This window comes from Anomaloglossus baeobatrachus, chromosome 3 (assembly GCF_048569485.1).
Source record: "Anomaloglossus baeobatrachus isolate aAnoBae1 chromosome 3, aAnoBae1.hap1, whole genome shotgun sequence".
Classification (NCBI taxonomy): Eukaryota; Metazoa; Chordata; class Amphibia; order Anura; family Aromobatidae; genus Anomaloglossus; species Anomaloglossus baeobatrachus.
In genome coordinates, this window is record NC_134355.1 from 332,196,933 (window position 1) to 332,223,352 (window position 26,420).

Below are 26,420 nucleotides of genomic sequence, written 5' to 3' on the forward strand. Positions count from 1 at the left end.
GGGTGTGAGAGATATGGGGGTGTAGGCTGTATGGGAAGCAGGGTGTGTGAGATATGGGGGTGTAGTGTGTGTGATATGGGGGTGCAGGCTGTATGGGGAGCAGGGTATGCGACATATGGGGGTGTAGTGTGTGGGATATGGGGGGTGCAGGCTGTATGGGGAGCAGTGTGTGTGTGTGACATGGGGGGTGCAGGCTGTATGGGGAGCAGTGTGTGTGTGTGTGATATGGGCGGTGCAGGCTGTATGGGAAGCAGTGTGTGTGTGTGTGGGATATGGGGGGTGCAGGCCGTATGGGGAGCAGTGTGTGTGTGTGATATGGGGGGTGCAGGCTGTATGGGAAGCAGGGTGTGAGAGATATGGGGGTGTAGTGTGTGTGATATGGGGGTGCAGGCTGTATGGGGAGCAGGGTATGCGACATATGGGGGTGTAGTGTGTGGGATATGGGGGGGTGCAGGCTGTATGGGGAGCAGTGTGTGTGTGTGATATGGGGGGTGCAGGCTGTATGGGGAGCAGTGTGTGTGTGTGATATGGGGGGTGCAGGCTGTATGGGGAGCAGTGTGTGTGTGTGATATGGGGGGGTGCAGGCTGTATGGGAAGCAGGGTATGTGACATATGGGGGTGTAGTGTGTGAGATCTGGGGGGTGCAGGCTGTATGGGAAGCAGTGTGTGTGTGTGGGATATGGGGGGTGCAGGCTGTATGGGGAGCAGTGTGTGTGTGTGATATGGGGGGTGCAGGCTGTATGTATGGGAAGCAGGGTGTCTGGGCCACTGACAGATACAATTGCTCCAGCGGTCACTTAGTACACAAAGGAGTGTTCCTCTCTGCTGCACTAAGCCACCGCTGGACCTAAACAATAATTCGCTGTAAAATAATAAAATAGATAATTGACATAACTGACAATGCGTTGTGTGACATGTCCAATATTCCAGCTTCTTTCTTCTGCGAATGCCTCAAAGCTGGCATTCTCTCAACATCAGGTGGGAAGAATGCCAGCTTCCAGTCATGCGCAGGAAAAAGAAGAAGCCAGACTGCTGGACTGATGTCATGCATCGCAAGTTCACAATGTAAGTTATTTATTTGATTTTTTTACTGCTAATTACCATTGTTTCAGTCCAGTTGTGGCTTTATACAGCAGGGAGGAGCATTCCTTGCTGTACTAAGTGAACATTGGAGCGATTGATCTGTCAATGGCCCTTTAAACATATTGTACGGCTCTCGCGGAATTATATTTCAAAATATGTGGCGTTTACGGCTCTCTTAGCCAAAAAGGTTCCTGACCCCTGAGCTAGGGTATTCCCAAAGCCTGTTTGCCAAAAGGTTTTTCAATCTTATGTGTGAAACCATCCATCCAAATACACACTGGAATATATTTGTCAGCGACATGGCATTCAGGGTGAGCAATGTATTTCTCAAGCCTTCTACGCTTGCACATTATGCACATAATACAGTTGTAACATACTGGCACACTGTGGGCTATGCCAGTAATAACAAATATACTTCATTATGAAGAACATACAATTGAGGAAATGAAAAACCATCACCAGGGTTTCAGGCAGTTCCTCTGCCAGTTATGGACAACAAAGTAAAAACTTAAAGCATACCCGTCATTTTAATTTAATAAATCAATAGTACACATGAAAATAAGCAACTTTGTAATATATTTTAAGAGAAATCTGCATATTTCTCCTCCTGGACTGATGTTTCATTCCCAAAAATCTCATTTCCCGGGTATTATCTGTGTTCAGTGAATAAAGGTATTTATATTACTAAGATAGCAGATGGTAGCTGGTTTTTTTTTTGTTTTTTTGTTTTCTTTTGTTTTTTTTAAGATTGGAGGAGAGCGGGTGAGCGAGGAGTTCTGCCTCTAGCTCCACCGTCCTTCCTGCCTCTCCCTTTTACAGACTGCTTCCAATCTGAAATACCTTATACCAAAACCCATGACCTTTACTCTTACCAATACCTAAAAATAACTCACACCACAGACCGAATGTTGGGTAGGCAAATGGCCACAGCTTTATTAATTAACTGATATTTATAAACCTTTTAGATCGCCTTATTGGGCCCTGACGACCACCAACCACATCTTCTTTCCCCATGCCTGGTCACTGCACAAGGCAACGAGAATGTGACTCTTTTCAGGGCCCAAACAACCTGCTAGCTGTGACGACAACATACCTCGGAAACAGAGTATGGACCGAAATACTGACAAACAAAGGGGGAGGGAGGGTGTTAATCCACGATCCAGGAGTAAGAGGGAAAGAACCTGTATCCCACAAACTTTTATACTCCTTTATACCCCTCCCTTGTACCCCCAAACCAATCACAGCACCTGTACAAGCACCATATTTAATAAACGCGGTCATTTTACAACATTTTCCAGTACATTAACCCCTCGCAGTCCTTGGCCACTGTGCTATCTGCTATGGGACCTGCTAATAGAATCTTGTAAGTAGAAACTGCCATCTCCTAACTCGGAAATATAAAAATCTGCATGCACTGAAGACAGATATTACCCGGGAAATAAGAATTTTGAAGAGTTAAAGATCAGTCCAGGAGGAGAAAGAAGCACATTGCCTGATAAGATATATTACAAAGTTGCTTATGTGCACTACTGATTATGAAACAAAAATTAAAACGACGGTTGTGCTTTAATGCAAAATAGTTTTCCTACTTGTATAATAAAACAATTATATATGCTAATTTTTCTTTTAATTATTACCAAGTACAATTTTATTTTTTTTTTTTTGTATGAGTGCCAAATTCAAGCTGTTCCATGGCCTGTCCTAGCCTGCACACAGCGCCGTGTGAGGGAAGGAACATGAAAACTGCCTTGTGCTCAGAGCTGCAGAAGAAGAAAGGTCTCATTCACACAATAGTATTTTTCATCAGTATTTCCTCAGTATTTGCATGCCAAAACCAGGAGTGTCTTTTGGCTTTGGCATACAAACACTGATGCAAAAATACTGAAGTGTGAATGAGGCCTTACATTGCTTGGTCTAAACCAGTGTTAATCTCAGTGTTAATGAGGACCTTTTATCAGCTTTAGCATGTTAAACTGGCCACATCATGGAATAGTGGCTGTAGAGTTATGTAAAATGTATTTTTTTTTTCTAATCCCTCGATCCGTCTTCTCCGTTGTAGAGATATTAGCTTGTAAAATTGAGGTTATAAATTATGAGAAGCCAAACTGGGTGTTACCAGAGATTTTTCTCTGGGGGCTGTTACTTTTCACCCTGCACAACATTGCCCAACCTTAAGCAGGACCTGTCATGTAGGAGAAATAAGAACATGCTTTCTCCTGCAAGACATGTAATGATAAAAAGCCCTGCTATATTGAAACTGCTGTAAGAATAGAGAGCGCAATAGGGTTTTACCAAATTATAATGTGAGCTGTATAAGGGGTAACACTTACCTGGCAGAGTTGTGGAAGGCCCAACCCCTATAAAACACATAGGATGTATATAATGGCGGCTGCCGCAGCTCCACGTGCGTCAATGTTCGGTGCTGGAGAAAAGAATGGGTATATTGCCGCTCTACCGCCAATGAAAAGAATTTTGCTGATTAATATAGAGATCTATATTCTATAAGTCGACGCGTTTCTGGGATCCAGTCCCCTCCTTCAGGACCAAGAAAATCAACAACATGTTGATTTTATTTGTCCTGAGGAAGGGGACTTGATCCCAGAAAGGCAACGACCTATAGAATAAAGATATCTATATTAATCAACAAAGTTCTTTTCATTGGCGGTGGCGCGGCAATATACCCATTCTTTTCTCCAGCACCGAACATATACTCAAACTGCTTAAAGACCTTCTTTAAAAGGGCTTCTCCAAGAGTGTAGTAACAAAGCCCTACTCACAATATTTCATATTCCTAATCAAGTGTCAGGGTGGGCTACTGTCTGATGAAATATGGCTGCTGACGCCTGTGTCTCACCTGACAGGAGTTGTATCGTAAGAACACATATCGGAACTGCCAAAGAAGTATATTTTCTCCTTGGCTGACTAAGAAAAAAACAATTCTTTTCTTCAGTCTTAATCTTTTGTGGTCAGTCAACCCAGTCCCAGTGCTTCTTCAGCAGCTCTGGCATGTGTGCTTGAGATACAGCTCCTCTGACAGTTGAGACACAGGTCTCAAGACTGGTGCTTCTGCAGACTTCTGCTCATTGTAATGTGAATAGGGGGCTATTTTATTACATTCTTGGAGAATTCTTTTAAGAAGAAAGTTTTGACAAACACTAATTATCTATATATATATAATTGCCTTATTCTGTCTGTCTGTCTGTCTGTCTTGCACCAAAATTGTGTCCTTACGGTGACACAAAGCTGATTGGCCGCTGGGCTCGCCATGGCCCCGCCCCCCCGCACTGATTGGCTGCTCGCCCAGGCTGCGCCCCCACACGGATTGGCCGGCCGCTCACCCAGGCTCCGCCGCCCCCACAGATTGGCCTCTCGCCCCGGCACCCTGCAGGCATTGGCAACTCGGCCACGCCCCGCCCCCCTCACGCAATACACGCTAGCCCCCCCGCATTCCAGCCGGCAGATACCCTCGCATTGCTGGGGCTGGCCGGCGTATGCTGGTGTAGGCACTCATGCGAGTGGGGGACGAGATGCGCTGGTAACCATGGTAGCATAGTTACCAGCGCATCAAGGTCCTGCAGCGGCGGAAAATACACACACGCACACACATAACAGCACACACACACACACATATACACACACACACACACACACACATCAGATCACACTCACTCTCACACACACACACATCACACACACACACATCACATCGCATCCACACATCAAGGTCCTGCAGCGGCGGAAAATACACACACGCACACACATAACAGCACACACACACACACACATCAGATCACACTCACTCTCACACACACATCACATCGCATCCACATACTCACAACATCCTGGGATATCGCTTGCTTCTCGGCGGCGATATTGTGCTGTGAGCTTCCAGGACCTGCCGGAGGATCACATGGCCAGAAGCATGTGGTATCTCCGGATGTTGTGAGTATGAGCGAGTATGTGCAATATCGTCAATGTGTGTGTGCGTGAGTGTATGCGATCGGGTGTGTGTGAGTGTATGCGATCGGATCTGTGAGTGTCGGCAGAGGAGCACGGCGTGCTGGAGGAGGCTGGGAGGAGAGAGGCTGATCCTGGGGAAGGCTGGGATGGGGAGGCTAAGAGAAGAGAGGCTGATGCTGGGGAGGCTGAGGCTGGGGTAGGCTGGGAGGAGAAAGGCTGATGCTGGGGACCGAAAAGGCATCAGCTGGGGACAGAAAAGGCTGATGCAGGGAGGAGAGAGGCTGATGCTGGGATGAGAGAGGCTGATGCTGGGATGAGAGAGGCTGATGCTGGGAGGAGAGAGGCTGATGCTGGGAGGAGAGAGGCTGATGCTGGGAGGAGAGAGGCTGATGCTGGGAGGAGAGAGGCTGATGCTGGGAGGAGAGAGGCTGATGCTGGGAGGAGAGAGGCTGATGCTGGGAGGAGAGAGGCTGATGCTGGGATGAGAGAGGATGATGCTGGGATGAGAGAGGCTGATGCTGGGGACAGAGAGGCTGATGCTGGGGACAGAGAGGCTGATGCTGGGGACAGAGAGGCTGATGCTGGTGACAGAGAGGCTGATGCTGGTGACAGAGAGGCTGATGCTGGGGACAGAGAGGCTGATGCTGGGGACAGAGAGGCTGATGCTGGGGACAGAGAGGCTGATGCTGGGATGAGAGAGGCTGATGCTGCGGGTAGAGAGGCTGATGCTGCGGGTAGAGAGGCTGATGCTGGTGCAGCATGGGGGATGGAGCACGATGGGGGGTGCGCAGCATGGGGGATGGAGCACGTTTGGGAGTGCGCAGCATGGCGCATGGAGCACGTTTGGGAGTGCGCAGCATGGCGCATGGAGCACGTTTGGGAATGCGCAGCATGGCAGATGGAGCACGTTTGGGAATGCGCAGCATGGCAGATGGAGCACGTTTGGGAGTGCGCAGCATGGCGGATGGACCACGTTTGGGAGTGCGCAGCATGGCGGATGGAGCACGTTTGGGAGTGCGCAGCATTGCGGATGGAGCACGTTTGGGAGTGCGCAGCATGGGGGATGCAGCACGATGGGGAGTGCGCAGCATGGCGGATGGACCACGTTTGGGAGTGGTGCGCAGCATGGCGGATGGAGCACGTTTGGGAGTGCGCAGCATGGGAGATGGAGCACGATGGGGGGTGCGCAGCATAGGGGATGGAGCACGATGGGGAGTGCGCTGCATGGGGGATGGAGCACGATGGGGAGTGCGGAGTATGGCGGATGGAGCACATTTGGGAGTGCGCAGCATGGGGGATGGAGCACGTTTGGGAGTGCGCAGCATGGGGGATGGAGCACGATGGGAAGTGCACACCTCCCCCCAACACACACACATGCGCGCGCACACTGCACAACACACCACACACACACACTGGGAACCACAAACAACTGCCCTACACAGACACCCACACAGACAACGCTGCGCACACACAAATATACGCACATACCACACAACACACACATTGCACAAAACATACCTCCCCCAAAACACACCACACACACAGAAACCGCGCAACACACACACAACGCTACAGACACACAGTGCTCCACAAACAACGCAACACACATACAACACCGCTCTCACCCCCCGTCACACCCAGAACATGTACAGCGCCCTACACAAACACTTGGTAACTACACACAACAACATCTATATCTATCTATAGAGATATATATATATATATATATATATAGATATATATATATATATATATATATATATAGAGATATATATATATATAGATATAGATATATATTTATATATATTGTGAGGTAGCGTGGTCGGCTGCGCAGCAGAAGACACGTGATCCAGGCATTAAGGTTCACAGCACACGGTTTAATGTCCAAACAAAAGTCCACAACAATATACATGTGCCTCTTCAGCAGAGAACTCAGGGAGTTCTGTTCACTCCCTCACACCCGGCACACCTGCCCTCGTTCCGGTTTCCATTTAACCCTTCCTTCAGCCTGTAGGAAAACAGCATTAACCCTAGAGTGGATTTACTTTCTATCATGGAGTGAGCACAACCGGGGCGAGACATACCGGCTGTCATAGATAACCCCGGTCACAGTCTCACATACCCCCCCCTCAGTTCAAGCGTGCGGGGTTGAACTCCCGCCATCAAACACGGGCCGCGGGACAAGGCATCGGCGTTGCCCTGCAACCTACCGGCCCTATGTTCAACCGTAAACCGGAAGTTCTGCAGAGAAAGGAACCACCGGGTAACCCGGGCATTCCGTTCCTTGGCGGACCTCATCCAGACCAGTGGAGAGTGATCCGTCACCAAGCGAAACTGCCGTCCCAGCAGGTAATAGCGTAGGGACTCCAAGGCCCACTTGATCGCCAGGCACTCCTTCTCCACTACGCTATAATTCCGCTCGGGAGGGGTGAGCTTCCTACTTAAGAAGGTGACGGGGTGTTCCTCCCCCTGAACCACCTGAGACAGCACTGCCCCCAGGCCGACCTCTGAGGCGTCAGTCTGTACTATGAACTCCTTCCGGAAATCAGGGTGTACAAGAACGGGCTGTCCGCACAGGACCCCCTTCAGGGCCCGGAAGGAGTCCTCGGCCTGCGGAGTCCAGCGCACCATGACGGACTTCTTGCCTTTGAGAAGGTCCGTCAAGGGGGCTGATAGTCCCGCAAAATCCTTTACAAACCTCCTGTAGTATCCCACGATACCCAGGAAGGCCCTAACCTGCTTCGTGGTCAGGGGTCTAGGCCACTTCTGGATCGCCTCAACCTTGTTAACTTGGGGCTTAATCACTCCTTGGCCTATCACGTAGCCCAAGTAGCGGGCTTCCGTGAGTCCCAACGCACATTTCTTGGGATTGGCTGTCAATCCGGCTGTTCGAAGCGCGTCCACCACCGCTTGTACCTGTTCCAAGTGGGTCTGCCAATCGGAGCTGTAAATAATGATGTCATCAAGGTACGCTGATGCATACGCCTGGTGGGGTTCCAGCACTAAGTCCATCAACCTCTGGAACGTGGCCGGAGCGCCATGTAACCCAAAAGGCAAGACAACATAGTGGAAGAGACCCTCTGGCGTAACAAAAGCGGTTTTCTCCTTGGCGGACTCCGTCAGTGGCACCTGCCAGTACCCCTTGGTCAGGTCGAGCGTGGTAAAATATCGCGCCTGTCCCAGCCTATCAATCAGCTCATCCACCCGGGGCATGGGGTAGAGATCGAACTTGGATATTTCGTTCAATCTCCTAAAGTCATTGCAGAACCTTAAGGAGCCATTGGGTTTTGGTATTAGGACAATCGGACTAGCCCATTCACTCCGGGATTTTTCGATGACCCCCAGGCGTAACATTGTCTTTACTTCCTCCGATATGGCTTGTCGTCGAGCCTCCGGTACCCGGTATGACTTCAGGCGTACCTTCAGGTGGGGCTCGGTGACAATATCATGTCGTATCAGACTGGTCCTACCGGGCAGCTCGGAGAAGACATCGGGGTTCTGCTGAACCAACCGTCTGGCCTCTCGCCTCTGTTGCTTGGTGAGGGCTTCTCCAATCCTTACTTCCGGTTCGTCCTCTCCGGAGGTCGCTGGAACCGGATGTGAACGACCCGAAGAGGAGGGAGATGGGGAAAAAACAGCCATCAGGCTTTCCCGTTCCTGCCAAGGTTTTAATAGGTTGACATGGTATATTTGTTAAGGTTTCCGCCTACCGGGTTGCAATACTTTATAGTTAACCACCCCGACTCTTTCCTTTATCTCGTAGGGGCCTTGCCACTGAGCCAGGAATTTACTCTCCGCCGTGGGGATTAATACCAACACCCGATCCCCGGGTTTAAAGGTCCGCACGGTGGCTTGTCTATTGTAGCGGCCGCTTTGCGCGGCCTGAGCCTCCTGTAAATGCTCCTTCACAATTGGCATGACCGCGCTTATGCAGTTCTGCATACCCAAAATGTGTTCAATCACACTTTTATGGGGGGTGGGCTCTTGCTCCCATGTTTCCTTTGCCAGGTCCAACAATCCCCGGGGATGTCGCCCGTATAACAATTCAAAAGGCGAAAACCCCGTGGATGCCTGTGGCACCTCTCGTATGGCAAACATCAAATAGGGAAGCATCATATCCCAGTCTTTCCCGTCTTTTGAAATCACCCTTTTGAGCATGGTTTTCAGGGTTTTATTGAAACGCTCGACTAAACCGTCCGTTTGATGATGATACACAGACGTACGCAACTGCTTGATCTGGAGTAGCCGGCATAGCTCTTTGGTCACTTTAGACATGAATGGGGTCCCCTGATCCGTAAGGATCTCCTTGGGCAACCCCACCCGGCAGAACACAGCAAACAACTCCCGAGCTATAAGCTTTGCTGCAGTATGTCTGAGAGGTATCGCCTCGGGATACCGGGTGGCATAGTCAACGATCACTAGGATGTGTTGGTGCCCTCGAGCGGACTTTACGAGGGGCCCCACCAGATCCATCCCTATCCGTTCAAAAGGGACTTCTATAATGGGTAACGGTACCAACGGACTGCGAAAATGGGTCAGGGGTGCGGTAAGCTGACACTCCGGGCAGGTTTCGCAGAACCGTTTTACCTCCCCAAAGACCCCGGGCCAATAGAACCTTTGCAATATTCGCTCCTGCGTTTTCTTGACCCCCAGGTGGCCACTCATCAGGTGTTTATGAGCCAAGTCGAGGACCCGCCGGCGATGCGGCTGGGGCACCCCCAACTGCTCTACCCCCACGCCCCGTATTTCATCTACCCGGTAGAGTAAATCCTGCTTAAGAGCGAAATGGGGGTACCTTACCTGGGCACCGGGCAGCTGTGCCACCCCGTCAATTACTGTCACCCGACTCCGGGCATGTATTAATGTAGGGTCCTGGAGTTGGGCAGTCCCAAACGTATCCGGGGACGCCTCCAACTCCGGGATGGGTTCGACCGTCTCAGCCTCTCCTGCCAATACCTCTAGGGGCGACCTATCGGGTTCACATTCTGTCCCTATCATGGGGACCCCTACGGCAGGTGTCCCGGATTCAGGATTGTAGGGCTCAGGTCCCGGACTGACCAATATCTGAGGAGACTTAGGGGGTCCCTTCCATAAAGTCCAAAAATAGGGCAGATCCCTTCCTAGGATCACGTCATAGGGAAGAGTGTTAAGAAGTCCCACCTCATGTTGCACCTGACCGCAAGGTGCTGTGATGGTGACAATCCCTGTGGGATAGTCTCGGCGGTCCCCATGTATGCAAACCACCCCCACGGTACGTCCTGTGGCCTTTACTTTAGCCCTCAAGGTGGATCGCACAAGGGTCACTAAGCTCCCGGAATCCAACAATCCTGTAACCGGACATCCATTCACCTGTATTTGGCACAAGTGGGGCTCCGTCTCTGGGGAGACCAGGTCAGCGGTACACACCACCTGAGCATACATTGAACCCCGCCGGGTAACCCCACAGTCCATGGGCTCCGTGGTGAGTGGACACTGGGCTTCCATATGTCCCACCCGCTGGCACCGCCAACATCTAATGGGGACGGAAACCCCCTTGACGGGTTGTCGTTTAGGGTACAGAACCTTCCGGACCTCAGGAATGGCGGCCGCGGCCTCAGACAGGACGGTAGGGGACTCCTGCACCGTTGTCAGCGGTGGGTCCTTGGCCCTAGGCTTGGAGGGGCCGGACCGACGGGCGGTACGCAAAGTCTCAGTGTCCCGTATCAAGTCCTGCGTAGCCATATGCCGCTCTACCAGGGACACCAATTGGTCCAGGGTACTCGGGTCACCCTGTCCTACCCACCGTTGAACGGTGACGGGTAAAGTGCGCACAAAACGATCCACTACTACCCTTTCCACCATTTGCGCCGGGCTCAGAGTGTCAGGCTGCAACCACTTTTTTACAAGATGCAACAAGTCATAGGCCTGGGAGCGCACGGGTTTGGCTTCCTCATAGAACCACTGATTTACCCGCTGAGCCCGTACATAGGTATTCACCCCCAACCGAGCCAGTATTTCGGCTTTCAGGGTCACATAGTCAATGGCGTCCTCGGTACAGAGGTCCAGGTACGCTTTTTGGGGTTCCCCCGTCAGATAGGGCGACAATACCTCAGCCCACTGGGGGTCGGCAGCTTTTCCCGCTCGGCCACCTGCTCAAACACCGCCAGGAACGCTTCCACATCATCCCCCGGGATCATCTTTTGCAACGCTTGTCTCACCGCTTTCCGGACGCTGCCGTCGTCACCCGGTCCCGGGGTTGTTGCTGCCGGTCCGGCACGGATCGACTTGGCCAGGAGAACCATCTGTTCTTGATGTCTTTGTTCCTGCAATTGCAAGGCTTGCTGCTGACGTGCATTGGCCTGAACCATCTGTTCTTGGTGCCTTTTGTCCTGCCCTTGCAAGGATTGCTGCTGACGTTCCAACGCCCGGAGCAGGTGTGCATTGGTCTGTTGCTGCTGTGCATTAGCCTCTTGTAGCTGTGCATTAGCCTGTTGTTGCTGTGCATTAGCCTGAGCCAGCTGCTTTAGTATGTCCTCCATGGCGTCACCGGGTTTGGGCTGTAGTATAGCCGCTCGAATCCAGGACATGTGCTACTGGGTCACCAGGGATGGATGCTACACCTCACCGGCTGGCATGCCCGCCGATTCTCCACCATATGTGAGATAGCGTGGTCGGCTGCGCAGCAGAAGACACGGGATCCAGGCATTAAGGTTCACAGCACACGGTTTAATGTCCAAACAAAAGTCCACAACAATATACATGTGCCTCTTCAGCAGAGAACTCAGGGAGTTCTGTTCACTCCCTCACACCCGGCACACCTGCCCTCGTTCCTGTTTCCATGTAACCCTTCCTTCAGCCTGTAGGAAAACAGCATTAACCCTAGAGTGGATTTACTTTCTATCATGGAGTGAGCACAACCGGGGCGAGACATACCGGCCGTCATAGATAACCCCGGTCACAGTCTCACAATATATATATATAACAAAAATCATACATGAACTACACAATACGTAAATTCTAAAATACCCGATGCGTAGAATCGGGCCACCTTCTAGTTTAAATATAAACTTCTAGATAGAGATACCACCATGCAAAGCAACAACAACAACAAAAAAAAAAAAAAAGAGGAAAGTCTAGAAAATTTTATTATGCCCTTCAAAAGCCTGTAATGTGCAATACACCAAACATTTCTACTGAACTTACCATGAGTATTGGCTGCAGTGAGGTTATCTTGCAGTTCTTGGCTCCCCAGTTACTAAAGTTAGAGTACCTTCCTTTTTCCAGGATGTATTGCGCACCAGTAAAGTCAGGCGATTCATAAGCCACCCACCTATTGTATGACATTGACAATATGAATTACTCTGTAGCAATCACATCTTCTACCACATAATTGTTATTTATTTTAGCGTACAATCAACTACAGAGGCCTGACCATGTGAACAGAGTTTACATATTAGTTATCGGCAAGTACTAAACTATTCGGGTTCGGATTATTTATCTTGAATATTTTGTACTATTCGTGTATTCGTCACTAATAACAAATCTAATGCATTTAATGAAAAATTCAAATCATTTTCCGGCGGACCCTTCTAGGATGTCTGGCGGGCTGTTAAAATGCTGAACTGGATGGAAAAGAGCTGAAATTGAATGGGAACAACATGGAGAAGATAAACTGAAAATGGATGTGTATCGCCAACCAAAAATCATAGGAAAAACCCTCAAAAAACATGGAGACTTAAAAATATAATTTTACTTCTCTTGAATAAAATACACAAATATTAAAAAGGAGGGGGAATAGCAGAAAAATGCAGGGAGGTCAAGGTGGGACAAGATGTAAAAATGCCAATGGTAAGAAGAGCAGATGTTAAAGGGAACCTGTCATCAGAAATTTAGCTTGAAACCTAAAAAGATTCCCCCTCTGCAGCTCCTGGGCTGCATTCTAGCAAGGTTCCTGTTGTTCTTGTGCCCACTTTCTGACTAAAATAAAGACTTTATAAAGAGGTACCTTTTTGTATTCAAATCTTGGTAATGTTACACGGGGGCGGGCTCTCTGGTGGCCGTTAGTCTGCCTCCTGTCGCTTTAGGCCGTCCCCCATCGCTCCATTCAATACTTCAGGATACCGCCCACTGCGCCCGAGGTGCCGCGCACGCGAGGACCGCTGGTGACGTGTGTGCAGGCACGAGGTTATGCGCGGCGCTGTGATTGCATCGCAAGTGCCCGCCCATCATCTTGTGGCCACGCGCTCCCCCCTGCCTCCAGCGTTCTGTGCAAGCGCTGGCCAGATGACCCGACGTTGGAACGTTCTGCGCAGAACGCTGGAGGCAGAGGGGAAAGGGCGGGCACAAGATTATGGGCGGGCACTTGCGATGCAATCACAGCGCCGCCCATAGTCTCGTGCCTGTGACACACGTGACCAGCTGTCCTCGCGTGCGCGGCGCCTCGGGCGCAGTGGGCGGCGTCCTGAGATATAGAATGGAGCGATGGGGGACGGCCTAAAGCGACAGGAGGCAGACTAACGGACACCAGAGAGCCCGCCCCCGTGTAACATCATCAAGATTTGAATACAAAAAGGTACCTCTTTATAAAGTCTTTATTTTGGTTAGAAAGGGGGCACAAGAACAACAGGAACATTGCTAGAATGCAGCCCAGGAGCTGCAGAGGGGGAATCTTTTAGGTTTCAAGCTAAATTTCTGATGACAGGTTCCCTTTAAGCCAGAAAAAAAAATAAAAAAAAAATTGAGCAGTATTGGAAAGTACAGTTTCAAAAAAAAAAAATGCTAGTGCTGGCAGCCTGAGGTAATAAATATATGTACTATTGAGAGCAGCAATACTGGGTAACATACCGCAAAGTGCAAAGGGCTCAAAACTAGTTGATCATGAAAAATGAATATACCAGGACTAGCAACATAATATACAATGTAAAGAACAATGGTGACTGAATAATACTGAACGACACAGCAAACTTTGCAAAATATGCATATGTATAAATACACAACTGAAGGATAATGGCTGAAGTCAAATACATGTAGTAAATAAGGAAGGAATGCCAATTAGCATCATTAGGGTTTCCATGCCGACAATCATTGTATATGAAATAAAGTAACATACCAATGCAAGTCCTTCCTCAGCCTGTGGTGTCCCCTGGTACGTATTTTGCTACCGCTTCTTGTGGGGCATGAAAAAGGGAGCCTTTACTAGAGTTCACAGCCTCCAGGTGACCCAACAGCTGGGAACTGCAGGAACCTTAAAAGCTCATTTAAGGTTTCTGGACCACAGCTACCAGACTGCTGTGCCCCGCAATCCGACAGTACGACAATCAGGTCACCGAAGTTCACACTTGGGGGTTTCCCCGCTGCTCTCAGTTGAACCCACTGCTGGATTACCGGATTGAGGGACACAGCCGCACAGCAGCCCGGCAATCCGGCAGCAGGTACAACTGAGTTCACTGAGCTGACTGACGTCACCGCTTCGCACAGCCAGGTTCCCTGCTGCCCTCAGTGTATCCCAGGAGCTGCAGTGATTGTTTGTGTTTTCCATCACTGCAGTTTCTAGATGTAGCAGAGCCGAGATTGTCGTGGGATGTCATGAGGATTACATCAGACCTGCGGGGGTGTTTTGGAGTTAATACATTGGTGAGAGATGGTGTAGGTTTTTGGTTTTTATTATTTCAACTAAAAGGATTTTTTTTTTCTTTTTACTTAACCCCATCACGACCGGCCGATTTTTTGCTTTCAGTTTTCTTTTTTCGCCATTCTTTTTCTAAGAGACGTAACTTTTTTATTATTCAGTCAATATGGTCATGTGAGGGCTCATTTTTTGCGGAACGAGCTGTACTTTTAAATGAAACCATAAGTTTTACCATATAGTGTACTGGAAAATGGCAAATTCCAACTGCAGAAAAATTGCAAAAAAAGTGCGATAGCACTATTATTTTTTAGATATTTTATTCACTGTGTTCACTATATGGTAAAACTGATGTGTGGGTGTGATGCCTCAGGTCAGTGCGAGTTCGTAGACACCAAATATGTATAGGTTTACTTTTATATAAGGGGTAAAAAAAAAAAAATCGGAAGTTTGTCCGAAAAAACTGGTGCACATTTTACGCCATATTCCGTGACCCGTAGCATTCTCATTTTTCAGGATCTATGGCTCAGTAATGGCTTATTTTTTGCGTCTCGAGCTGACGTTTTTAACGGTACCATTTTTGCGCAGATGCTACGTTTTGATCGCCTCTTATTGCATTTTGCGCAAAAGTTGTGGCGACAAAAAAAACATCGTTTTGGCGTTTGGAACTTTTTTGCCGCTACGCCGTATACTGATCAGATTAATTGATTTTATATTTTGATAGATCGGGCGTTTCTGAACGCGGCGATACCAAATGTGTGTATATTTTTTATTTTTTTAACCCTTTAATTTTCAATGGGGCGAATGGGGGGTGATTTGAACTTTTAGGTTTTTGTTTTTTTTTAATTTTTTAAAACTTTTTTTTTAACTTTTTTTTTTATTTTACTAGTCCTCCTAGGGGGCTATTGCGATCAGCAATCCGATCTCTCTGCACTATCTGCTGATCACAGCTACACAGCTGTAAACAGCAGATACGCTCACTTTCTTTCTTTTTCACTGTGCCGTGGGCACAGCGAAAGTGAAAGCAATTCATGTGTAGTACAGGAGTCATCACATGACCCTGTGCTACCATGACAAGTACCGGAAATCACGTGATCGCGTCACGTGACTTCCGGTATTGGGCGGTAAGTAAAAGTTTACCGCGATCGCGCTTATAATGGCGCGGTCACATATTGACAGCACCATTTAAGGGGTTAAAAGGCACGAGCAGATAATAATTCTGCTCATGCCTAGCAGGCACACATCTCAGCTGTGAAAATCAGCTGAGATGTGCGCCGATCGCAGTATGCTGCCGCCGCCAGACCGCGGGCAGTAACGTTATGACCGCTAGGACGTAATTTTACTGCCCGCGGTCGTTAAGGGGTTAATGGGGGGTGGAGGGGGAAGATCAGACACCGCTCCATTACCAACTCCGGGATTGATGGCAGCTGTGATTTTTGACAAATCACAACTGACATTAACCCAATATTTTACCCCGATTGCCACCGCACTAGGGCAATCGGAATGAGATGGGTAAAGTGCCACAATATTTTGATATTTTTTAGGCTGGGGAGGGTCCATTAACCATGGACCTTCCCAGCCTGAGAATACCAGTCCCCAGCGGTCTACTTTATCTGCCCTGGTTATCACAAATAAGGGGGGGGGACCGCACATCACTATTTTTTTTTGTAATGCGCCTGCCAATCACAACAATGCCAGTAGCAAAGATGACTATACCATTACTGTGATTGGCAGGTAATCCCTGCATGTTTAGTGGCTGAAAAATCAGGCGCCACACACGCGGGTAGGGGACTTTAAACTCACGAGGTGAATACCAAAATACTCGACGAGTAAATTGAATACCTTAATATTAGTGCGAGTAATGAATAGTGCTGAATATGTTTACTCATCACTATTTACATACCAATTATACAAATCCAAAATATAAAAGTACAACATCAAGAAGATCCTGTTCTTGCAGGTTTACAGTTTACAAGGTATTGGGGGTAGGTTAAGAGGTTAGAACAATTCTGGTGGTAAGCAGTTATTTCAGGTTGTAAGATTTACTGAAAAAGGAAGGGGGTTCAGGGTGCATCTGAAGGCTGCAATCATAAAAGACAATTTGATGTGCTGAGGTAGTGTGCTCCAGAATATGCAGTATGCTCAGGAGAAATCTTGTAGACAATTATATGAGCAACATACAAAGGCGGGGGAAAGAAGGAGATTTTGTGAAGAACGCAGATTTTGTGAGGGAAAGTATCAGGAGATTAGGTCAGAGATGTATGGTGGAAACAGATTACTGACAATCGTCTAAGTCATTAATAGAGTTTTAAATTGAATGCTCTAGGTAACTGGAAGCCAGTTAAAGGATTGGCAGAGGGGAGTGGTGGATTAATCAAGCAGCAGAAATTAGGTGGTAAGGTTTTAGACGCATGGTTTAAAGGACAGAGCAGAGTCAAAGATTACACCCAGGGTGCGGACTTGTGAGAGAGTGGAAAGCATGATGTAAGTTACTGTAATAAATAGGTCTGGTTAGGTGGGTTGAGTGAGACTGAGAAAAGAGGAGTTCAGTTTTGTCCACAATGAATTTTGGAAAGCGTGATGAGAAAAAGGGAGGATATAGCTGATTGACACTGAATAATCTGCTCCTGTCTGTTGCTCTACATGATTGGCTTAGGGAAGACGTCACTATGTTGCTGAAACACGTAGCCTTGTAACCGGATTTTGGTGATCCATTAAAAGTGGTAAACTATACCCTGGAAAGAGTCTCTACTTCGGCAGCACTCTTACTTTTTCCTTAACTACAAAACAAGAGAGGATGGGATGAGGAAGTAATGTGGGGATGGGAGATGCTACACATGTGATTAGTAAGGTATGAAAATATCAAGGAAAAAGGCCAGGTTTCTGATACCAAGAAAATAGAAGGATTTCTAGTAAAAGGGAGTCGCTGACTGTTTCAAAGGTAGAGGACAGATTTAGGATTGTTTAAATAAAGTGGTGGGGAAGGAAGTTAGATTGTGGTTTGTCAAAAAGTGTGCATAAGAGGTGGAAGGAGAGTTCAAGGTGGACGATGCATCAATGTAGTATCAAGACTAGCAACAAAATGAATTATTAAAAAAAAAAAAAATAGTACAGCTTTATAAAGCCATTACAATACACTTACAGGTGTCATGCATGTGTCCTATTCTAAAGAGCTGAACAGGTGCACCGCTCACCTCCTGATGTGTAAATGAATGGCGCCAAACCATTCTTTTGACATATGATTGGGTTCACCCATTTTAACATTACAAGAAAATTGAGAAATCGATAGAAGAGGTAAACAAAAATAAGGACAAATATGTACATTTTACAAAGACACTTACACTCCACTTAAAACATTAATTGACTGTATCTTCACTCCAAAACCTGTCTCTTCCATGTTTGATATAATACCCAATACATTGATATTTGATGCCTTCTCATCAAAGTCTTTTTCGCTATACATCACCATATGTGGTGTGGAAAAGTCCTGTTGAAAATCAGATAGGTTAAACATGGAAGTTTTCATACTGCATGCTCCAATTACAAAACAGATAAACATATAAATTAGTTTCCAGCCTTAAGAGAAAGCATAGATAATAGAATACATAATACACGAGTAAAATAACATTTGTTTCAGCGTACGAAATTCGATGATAAACACCAATATAAGTTTGGACAGTAAAATTGAAGGTCAGCGTAAATTCTAAAATTTAAAACTTTTTGTATGCCTTTAAACCTGAGAGTCACCAATTCCAATATAAAAGTAAAGTAGTGAGTATGTTTTCAGCGGTCTAAGCAAAACAACCTAGGGTTAGGTGAGAGCCCCCAATGTGGTGATCCGGGGATACCAAAGCGAGAGGTAGAGAAAAATAATAGAATGCAAGTACACTGCAGGGATTAGTACGAGTTATAGCAGTTTATTTCTCCTTGTAACACACTCATTTAATGATTGAATTGTATTGGGTCATTGCTACCTCCACAGTTTTCTTCAAGGAGCAGTGGGCCTACATACTCCTGTTAGGCCATTTAAACAGGTTCTCTCTTTTTAGAACTTTAGTTCAGGATCAAAGATACTCAGTTTATGATATTTATAAAAAGTGTAATGTTTTAGATTGATTTCTCGGATTACCAAAAGGTTAGTACATTTGTAATAAAGAAAAATAAACTTACAGATAAAATGGGGCGTAAAGATTGCAATAGTCCATTGTAGCCACCCCATTGGCTCCATTCCTCATAATCACCTTCTTCAAGCAAATACTGATGACCTTGATATCCAGGTTTTTCATGTCCAACCCATCTATAAACAGTCATACAAAAAATATTACCCATTCACTTATCTATGGAATTTTTCTGACAAGGGTAAAATAGCAAAACATGTTTTTAATACCCATGTGTACCAAAACCTAGCACAAATGAAGATCTTGGTACTTTTGCTTTGACAAGCTGCAGTGAATCCACTTTGAATGGAATGAAAGAAGCTTACAGTGTATAGATCAGATGTGACCAGGGGCCATGATAAGACAGAGGTTTATAGCATGTTAATAGTCTATAGGACTATAGTTGATATAAAATAAGTATATTTATTAATAATGATAAATTATTGCAACAGTTCCTGTTGTTGTGTTTCAGGGAAACTAGTTTGAAAAATTGTGCGTCAACTAGTCCAAAACAGGTTCCTGGCAGATTCTCCAAGCTCAGTTCCCTGTGACAGGTTTCTACCTATACACATACATAGTTGACCAGTCTGTGGGAGTGTGGTAGGGGAGTGTGGTAGGAAAGCGTGGCACTCCCTGAAGTAGTATTGACATGAAAAGTACGTTGGGGCAGCAGGACCTGACAGATTAACACTTGTAGCAATGTAATCGTAGCCCATATATACTTATATTATTTATATCCCTTTAATCAGCGTTGCCCTAAATAGTCCTCTTATGCACTGATGCAGTTTATTAACAAGTTCATTGTCCCTATATGTCTTAGTTAACTATGTTTGATACTATGCACTGAGCTGTTATTGATTATCTATGCTCCTAGTTAACTATGTATGATACTATGCACTGAGCTGTTATTATTGTCTACCTATGCACTTTTGCTGGACTAAGTGCAATAGCACAATTTAATTCTTTAATTAAACATAGGATTGAGAATCTATTTTTGCATACATTTTAGGACAATATTTTACTTTTCCCAGCTTATTATAATTAATTCCATATCTTAACTATTATTCTTTTATGCTGGGCTTATGCAATAACTATAGTTCGTACTTTTTACATAATCCAAAATTAGGTATTATTGTTGCAATTCACATTAATTCTTTGGGCATATGGATAATTTATTAAAAACTGTAATAAATACAGAAATGTAATTACTGCGCATATACATTGGGCTACACCTCATGGCTTTGACTTAATTATTTTTTGGATATAGAATTTTTCACATGCACTTGGCACTTTACTATGTGATATTTTTTATCCAAATATATTGTAAATTATTATATATTATTGTCATTGTCCACCTTTTCTGTCTAGTCCTGATACCTGTACTACCACTATCCTTAATATTATTATTTTAAATAAAAATTTGATATTTTAGGCCATATACTTTTGTTCATGTTGTTCTTGTTCATAGTTTGAAAAACTGTCCGTTGAGTAGTCCAAAACAGGTTCCTGGCAGATTCTCCATGCTCCATGCTCACGTCCCTGTGACAGGTTTCTCCCTATATACATAGGTGACCAGTCTGGGGAGCGTGGTAGGAAAAAGCCGCTGGGGAATGGCACTTTGAACCAGTTTTCTGAGATGCATAGTCCCAGTTTCTTTTCAAGGCATATTTTCTCAGAAACGCTGCAGCATTTCAGAGTAAAACATACACGGCTGAAATAACGCAACCAGTGTTTAATTCATGCTGCCTGTTAGGAAAGTTTCCCCTTATATAAACAAATAGTTTACTGGTGTTGCCACTGTGGTTAGCCAAATGTGACCAATGGTCATAACATGATACTGATAGAAAAGGTATTCTAAAGAGTTTATATTGAAGATTAAGAAATAGAACACTTTTTACTTCAACACCCTAAAGTGCAATTTAAAGAAAAAGTTTCCTTCCGCAATGCATGTTATAATCGTGTTTAAGACTTCTATCTATATTCAAATGTGAAAGTCTCATATTGAAGAATTCACAGGCCGCTTAACTAGGAAAAGTAAAACATTTACAGTTAAATATTATTTCTCCCCCAAAAAATTATACTAAAAGTATAATAATACTCACAGCCCACTGAGAACTCTTATTGACCCAACAGTGTTAAAACCAGGTTCTTTCTCTTCTCCCGTTACTTCTGATATTTCTACATCTTTCAGGTTGAACAAATCTTTGTCTATCTCCACCTGCCTGCCTTCAAACAAGGGCTTCTCAAAAATAATTATCTGGAAGACAAAAATTTGACATCACGTCTGCAGTCTACGGTTTACTTTACTAAGTTTTGTGATTTACAATTAAGGTTAACTGAAACATCACTGTACATGTTTATGGTTTTGCACTTTGATATGGCCACATAGTCCTTCTTTTGGTACCGAATTATTATTTATAACATTTTTCATTCTATACAGTAGATGGTTTAAAACCCCATTTACTCTTCACACAACAATATATTAGCTACATAGATAAAATTATATTTGCACCTTCAACTAGAGGCCACTTGCTACATAGGGATTTATATATCTTTCATCTACAATCTATCCATAGTGGCAGCAGTAAGATTTTATCACTTGGTGTTTCCACACAAATAGAATAACCAGTGCGTGGTGGTCTTACCTTGGGTTCATAGGGTATTTCAACCTTGCGGCTTCCCTGTAAAGAGATGACAAAGGTCTGGTTAGGTAATGTTTCACAAAGCGAAGTCATAGGTCTATACATTGAAGGTGGAGTTTCCACAGACTTGCATCATATGACTGGAGTGCTCCCATGATTAGAGAGACTTCTCAATAGCAGAATTATACAGGGAAGCCATTTTTGTAGGATCATTGTTTCTAAATGGATTATTTTAAATGGCTCCGAGGTTGTGGTTAATGTCACTCCACAGCAAATCTGACAGCTTTCACTAAAATGCATTTCATTAGTTCACTACAGGAGTATGCAAACTTAAAACTGGCAAATGACAAGTTATAAAAGTAGTTTTATGAAACTGTAGCTAAAAGTGGAAATAGAGAGGGGGATCTGCAGAAACTCCAACACTTAAATGCAAAATATTTCTAAATTCTAGTGAATATTAAAGAATAAACTAAACTAACCTACTGAATTAAAGGGAACCTGTCATCAGAAATTTTGCACTAAAACTAAAAGATTCCCCCTCTGCAGTTCGTGGGCTGCATTCTAGCAAGGTTCCTATTGTTATTGTGCCCCCTTTCTGACCAAAATAAAGACTTCATAAAGTGGTACCTTTTTGTATTCAAATCTTGATAATGGTACACGGGGGCGGGCTCTCTGGTGTCCGTTAGTCTGCCTCCTGCCGCTTTAGGCCGTTCCACATCGCGCAATTTCATACCTCAGGAGGCCGCCCAGTGCGTCCGAAGTCTCGCGCATGCGCCATGCCACTCTTGCGGGACTGTGCAATGTCTACAGTGTGACTGCTGGTGACGTGTGCGCAGGCGCGAGATTATGGGCGGCGCTGTGTTTTCATCAGCAAGTACCCGCCCATAATCTCTGCTCGCGCTTTCACCGCCGCCTCCACCGTTCTGCGCAAGCGCTGGCCAGCTTACCTCACGTCCCCTCTTTGAAATTGCGCGATGGGGGATGGCCTAAAGCGACAGGAGGCAGACTAACGGACACCAGAGAGCCCGCCCCCGTGTACCATTATCAAGATTTGAATACAAAAAGGTACCACTTTATAAAGTCTTTATTTTGGTCAGAAAGGGGGCACAAGAACAACAGGAACCTTGCTAGAATGCAGCCCAGGAGCTGCAAAGGGGGAATCTTTTAGGTTTAGTGCAAAATTTCTGATGACAGGTTCCCCATACATCAACTAAGGATATGTAGAAAGTGATTTTTCTGTTACTGGCACTTTGCTGCCTCTAAAAATCTCACCATTTTCAAAGGCCTCATTGATCCAATGTACGCTTCCTGAATGTTTAAAAACGAAAGGTCAGGGTATTCCCCTGGCTCCAAAATGAATGGTACTCCTTGGAAACCAGATTCCTCATAAATGAGCCACCTGAAGAAAAAATGTCTCCATAAGATAATAAACACAAAAACATATCTGCCAAGATATCTCAAAAACAACGATAGGGAAAGACACAAAAATCAGGGTTACACACAGGCACCACATCCAGCATATAACAAAATTACAGGCATACGGAAGTATCAAGCACCCTATTTACTAATAGCAATGCTCTAACAATACCAGTGTGTGGGGGGGTGCTAATTGCTGCACATTCTATCGCCTAATAACTCTTATGACAGCCGCTCAACATATTTCTGTAGAAAGTGTAACATAACAGCTATAATTTCTTAGAGTAAAGTGTCGTCCCCTTCTCTCAATTAATAATGATTGGAACAGATGCATACATGCAGGAGACACATAACTAAGGCCTCATTCAGATGTCGTTTTTTCATTTATTTGTACTATTCATGTTTTCCCATATAGAAGTCGCACCTATGATAGACTATGGGGCTGCTCACATAACCGATTTGTCAGACCAAGTGGGCCACACAATCGCAGAGATACATTTGATTATTTTAAGAAAAAAGGTGCACAGCAATATTGACATGAGTAACGTAACAGGGTGCTGCCACAAGCAGTATAGGCATAATTCACAAGGAAGGAGAAAAAGTACTGCTTATAACGGGAAGCACACCTAACAATCATTAAATAAATAGGATTTTATTGAATTGCAAAAGGAGATTAAAAACAGTTAAAAACATATAGCCCACACCTGGGCGTCTCCATAAGCCAAAAATATCTATGTGGAATATACACTTGCAATAAATCAATAATACAAAACAGTGTAAATCACAACACACCAATACTCAGTATTGTTAGTGAGGTTAGGGTCACCAAAGCATCCGATATATCAGACCATAATATAATCCCTAAAATAGAGAATCAATACATATTCCCAGTATGGGAGAGAGCTGATAAAGCGACCCTAGTCAGTTTTTTTACAGACCAATGGTGGACCCAGCTGGATAAAGCAACCTCACTTCATGGAGACCCCGGGATACGCCCCACGCGTATCGCCACTAGGCTTCATCAGGGACAGACAGAGATACATTTGATATTGATTCAAATCAAAATTGCCAATGCAATTATATGGGTCATTGAAAAAACTTAGACGGCACTCTGATGCCATTGTGCTGTCCGTTTTTTCACGGACTGGTTGATAGAAGCTGGAGAAACTTTTTCTCTCATTTGATAAAAATTGATTTGGACCAAAGTGATGACACTGCTGAAACGTGAATGAATCTCTGATCAAAAACACTGATGAAACTCAGATTTATTTCTCAAATGTGAAAAAACATGTATCAATTAGCACTGGTGCTGAAAAATATTGTGTGAAAAATCCCTGTTTAGAACCATGTTTTTCTTGGCAAGAGAGGACCAAGTAAGTGAAAGGACAATTTAACTCAGGAGACAGCACTACATAAAATGTATTCACACTTGGAAACGTGTGCATACACACCCAAACTTCAAAGCCATGTGGAATACCATACACTGCGTGATGTGTGCATGCGAGGCAAACATATTTCACATATTAAAATAATCTTAAATTTAGCACAAAAATCTCACCCAGCAACGTTCTTGTAATTGTTCACATTGTAAACAACTCCTACATCTATAGGTCATACTGGTAAAATATTATAGCTATTTTTTTGCAACAAGCATCAAGCGAGGGACCAATTTCTCATACTATCCTGATTTTATGCTCAAAGTGTTCTATTGGTTTTCATACAAAATTTTCAAAAAGGCGCCTTTTCCTGTTCAAACTACCTCCTACGAATGACCTGCTTCTCTTACAGAAATATGGGGTATGTAATAAACAACTGGCTGTTATGGGCACCAAGAGAGGGCACTTACTGAGGACAGATTCATCAAGCTCAACGGAAATGTATAAACCTACCTACATGTAGTAGGCTGCAACTAGTGGTGCATGGTGGAATCTTATTTAATAGGTGCTCTTTATCATGAACAGAGTACATATTAAATCATTAGATCTTGGAAAAATAATAAAATTCCACATTTGTGTGGGTTAATAAATGTTGCTGTCCTGAGATAATCCTATAAAAGGTGACCGTGGTATGTACTGTTTTTTTTCCCCTGTGTCTGACCATGCAGAGATGCTCCATTTCATGGCTGGCACATACCCCAGCTCCTGGAAGCATATCTCACTTATAAGGCTATGTCCGCACGTTGCTTTTTACCTGCTTTTTACCTGCTTTTTTGCTGCTTTTTGCAGTTCAAACTGCAGCCTTTTTGTTGCAGAACTTTGGTAAAAACTCAGCTTTGCAGTGCAAAACCCAAATGGCAAAAACAATTCACATGTCAATTGTTTTTGCCATTTGGGTTTTGCACTGCAAAGCTGAGTTTTTGACCAAAGTTCTGCAACAAAAAGGCTGCAGTTTGAACTGCATAGTGTGGACAAGAAACCCAAATTACCATAGACTTTGCTTGAAAAGCAGAACACAACCATTTTGGCATTAAACGCTGCAGTTGAAAAGGCAGCTAAAAAGCAGGTAAAAAGCAACGTGCGGACATAGCCTAAGAGAGTAGGGGCTAACATCTTATGCTTTTTCAGGTAAGACATTTCCCTGCCTGTGTTATCACAGGAGCGAGTGTTTCTGCCGCATCTCTAGCTTTCTTTGTTCAGTGACTTTCTTACATGCAAAAAAAAAAAATTAAATAAAAACTTGCAAAGCGTCTCTACCCACTATTATGTTAAAAACAGACATCACTCAAATTTTTACGGACCAACAGATGTGTATGGATAATTTTGACCAGTACTCAGATTAAATCATTGAGACGACTATATTTGTTTATTTATTTTTTGGGGGGGAAGGGGGGGGGGACACACATATGAACAGCTCTATAAATAATTGAAGCGTCTTTTATCCGTGAAAAACACTAAGGTGGGCTTTGCACATTACGACATCGCATGCCGATGCTGCGATGTCGAGTGCGATAGTCCCCGCCCCCGTCGTACGTGCGATATCTTGTGTTTGCTGGCGTAGCGAACAGTATCGCTACGCCAGCTTCACACGCACTCACCTGTTCTGCGACGTCGATCTGGCCGGCGACCCAACTCCTTCCTAAGGGGGCGGGCCGTGCGGCGTCACACGGCAGGCGGCCAATAGCAACGGAGGGGCGGAGATGAGCAGGATGTAAACATCCCGCCCACCTCCTTCCTTCTCATAGCAGCCGGGACGCAGGTAGGAGATGTTCCTTGCTCCTGCGGCTTTACACACAACGATGTGTGCTGCCGCAGGAACAACATCGTACCTGTCGCTGCACCGGCATTATGGAAATGTCAGAGACTACACTGATGATACGATAACGCTTTTGCGCTCGTTCATCGTATCAAAAAGGTTTTACACACTACGACATCGCAAGTGAAGCCGGATGTTCGTCACTTTCGATTTGACCCCACCGACATCGCACCTGCGATGTCGTAGTGTGCAAAGCCGCCCTTAGAATTAGGCCTCACTTACAGCACAAGTACATGAAAATCGGATGTCTAAGGCTCTGAGAAGCGGGTGATTTAAAACTTCTCTACTATTTGCAATGTATTTTTT

The 26,420-nt window shown here is 45.2% G+C and overlaps 1 protein-coding gene across 2 annotated transcripts in view; it reads right to left on the reverse strand.

Moving 5' to 3' along the window:
- Window positions 1-26,420, reverse strand: part of CRYBG1 (crystallin beta-gamma domain containing 1) — a 448,368-nt gene that overhangs the window by 22,594 nt on the left and 399,354 nt on the right. For both annotated transcript variants that reach the window (XM_075340074.1, XM_075340075.1), the window contains 6 exons: window positions 22,719-22,845; window positions 21,450-21,485; window positions 20,907-21,061; window positions 18,818-18,944; window positions 17,989-18,134; window positions 12,226-12,352 (listed from right to left, as the gene is read on the reverse strand). In XM_075340074.1, coding sequence (XP_075196189.1) covers window positions 12,226-12,352; window positions 17,989-18,134; window positions 18,818-18,944; window positions 20,907-21,061; window positions 21,450-21,485; window positions 22,719-22,845 — 718 coding nt within the window. The remainder of the gene's footprint in view (window positions 1-12,225; window positions 12,353-17,988; window positions 18,135-18,817; window positions 18,945-20,906; window positions 21,062-21,449; window positions 21,486-22,718; window positions 22,846-26,420) is intronic.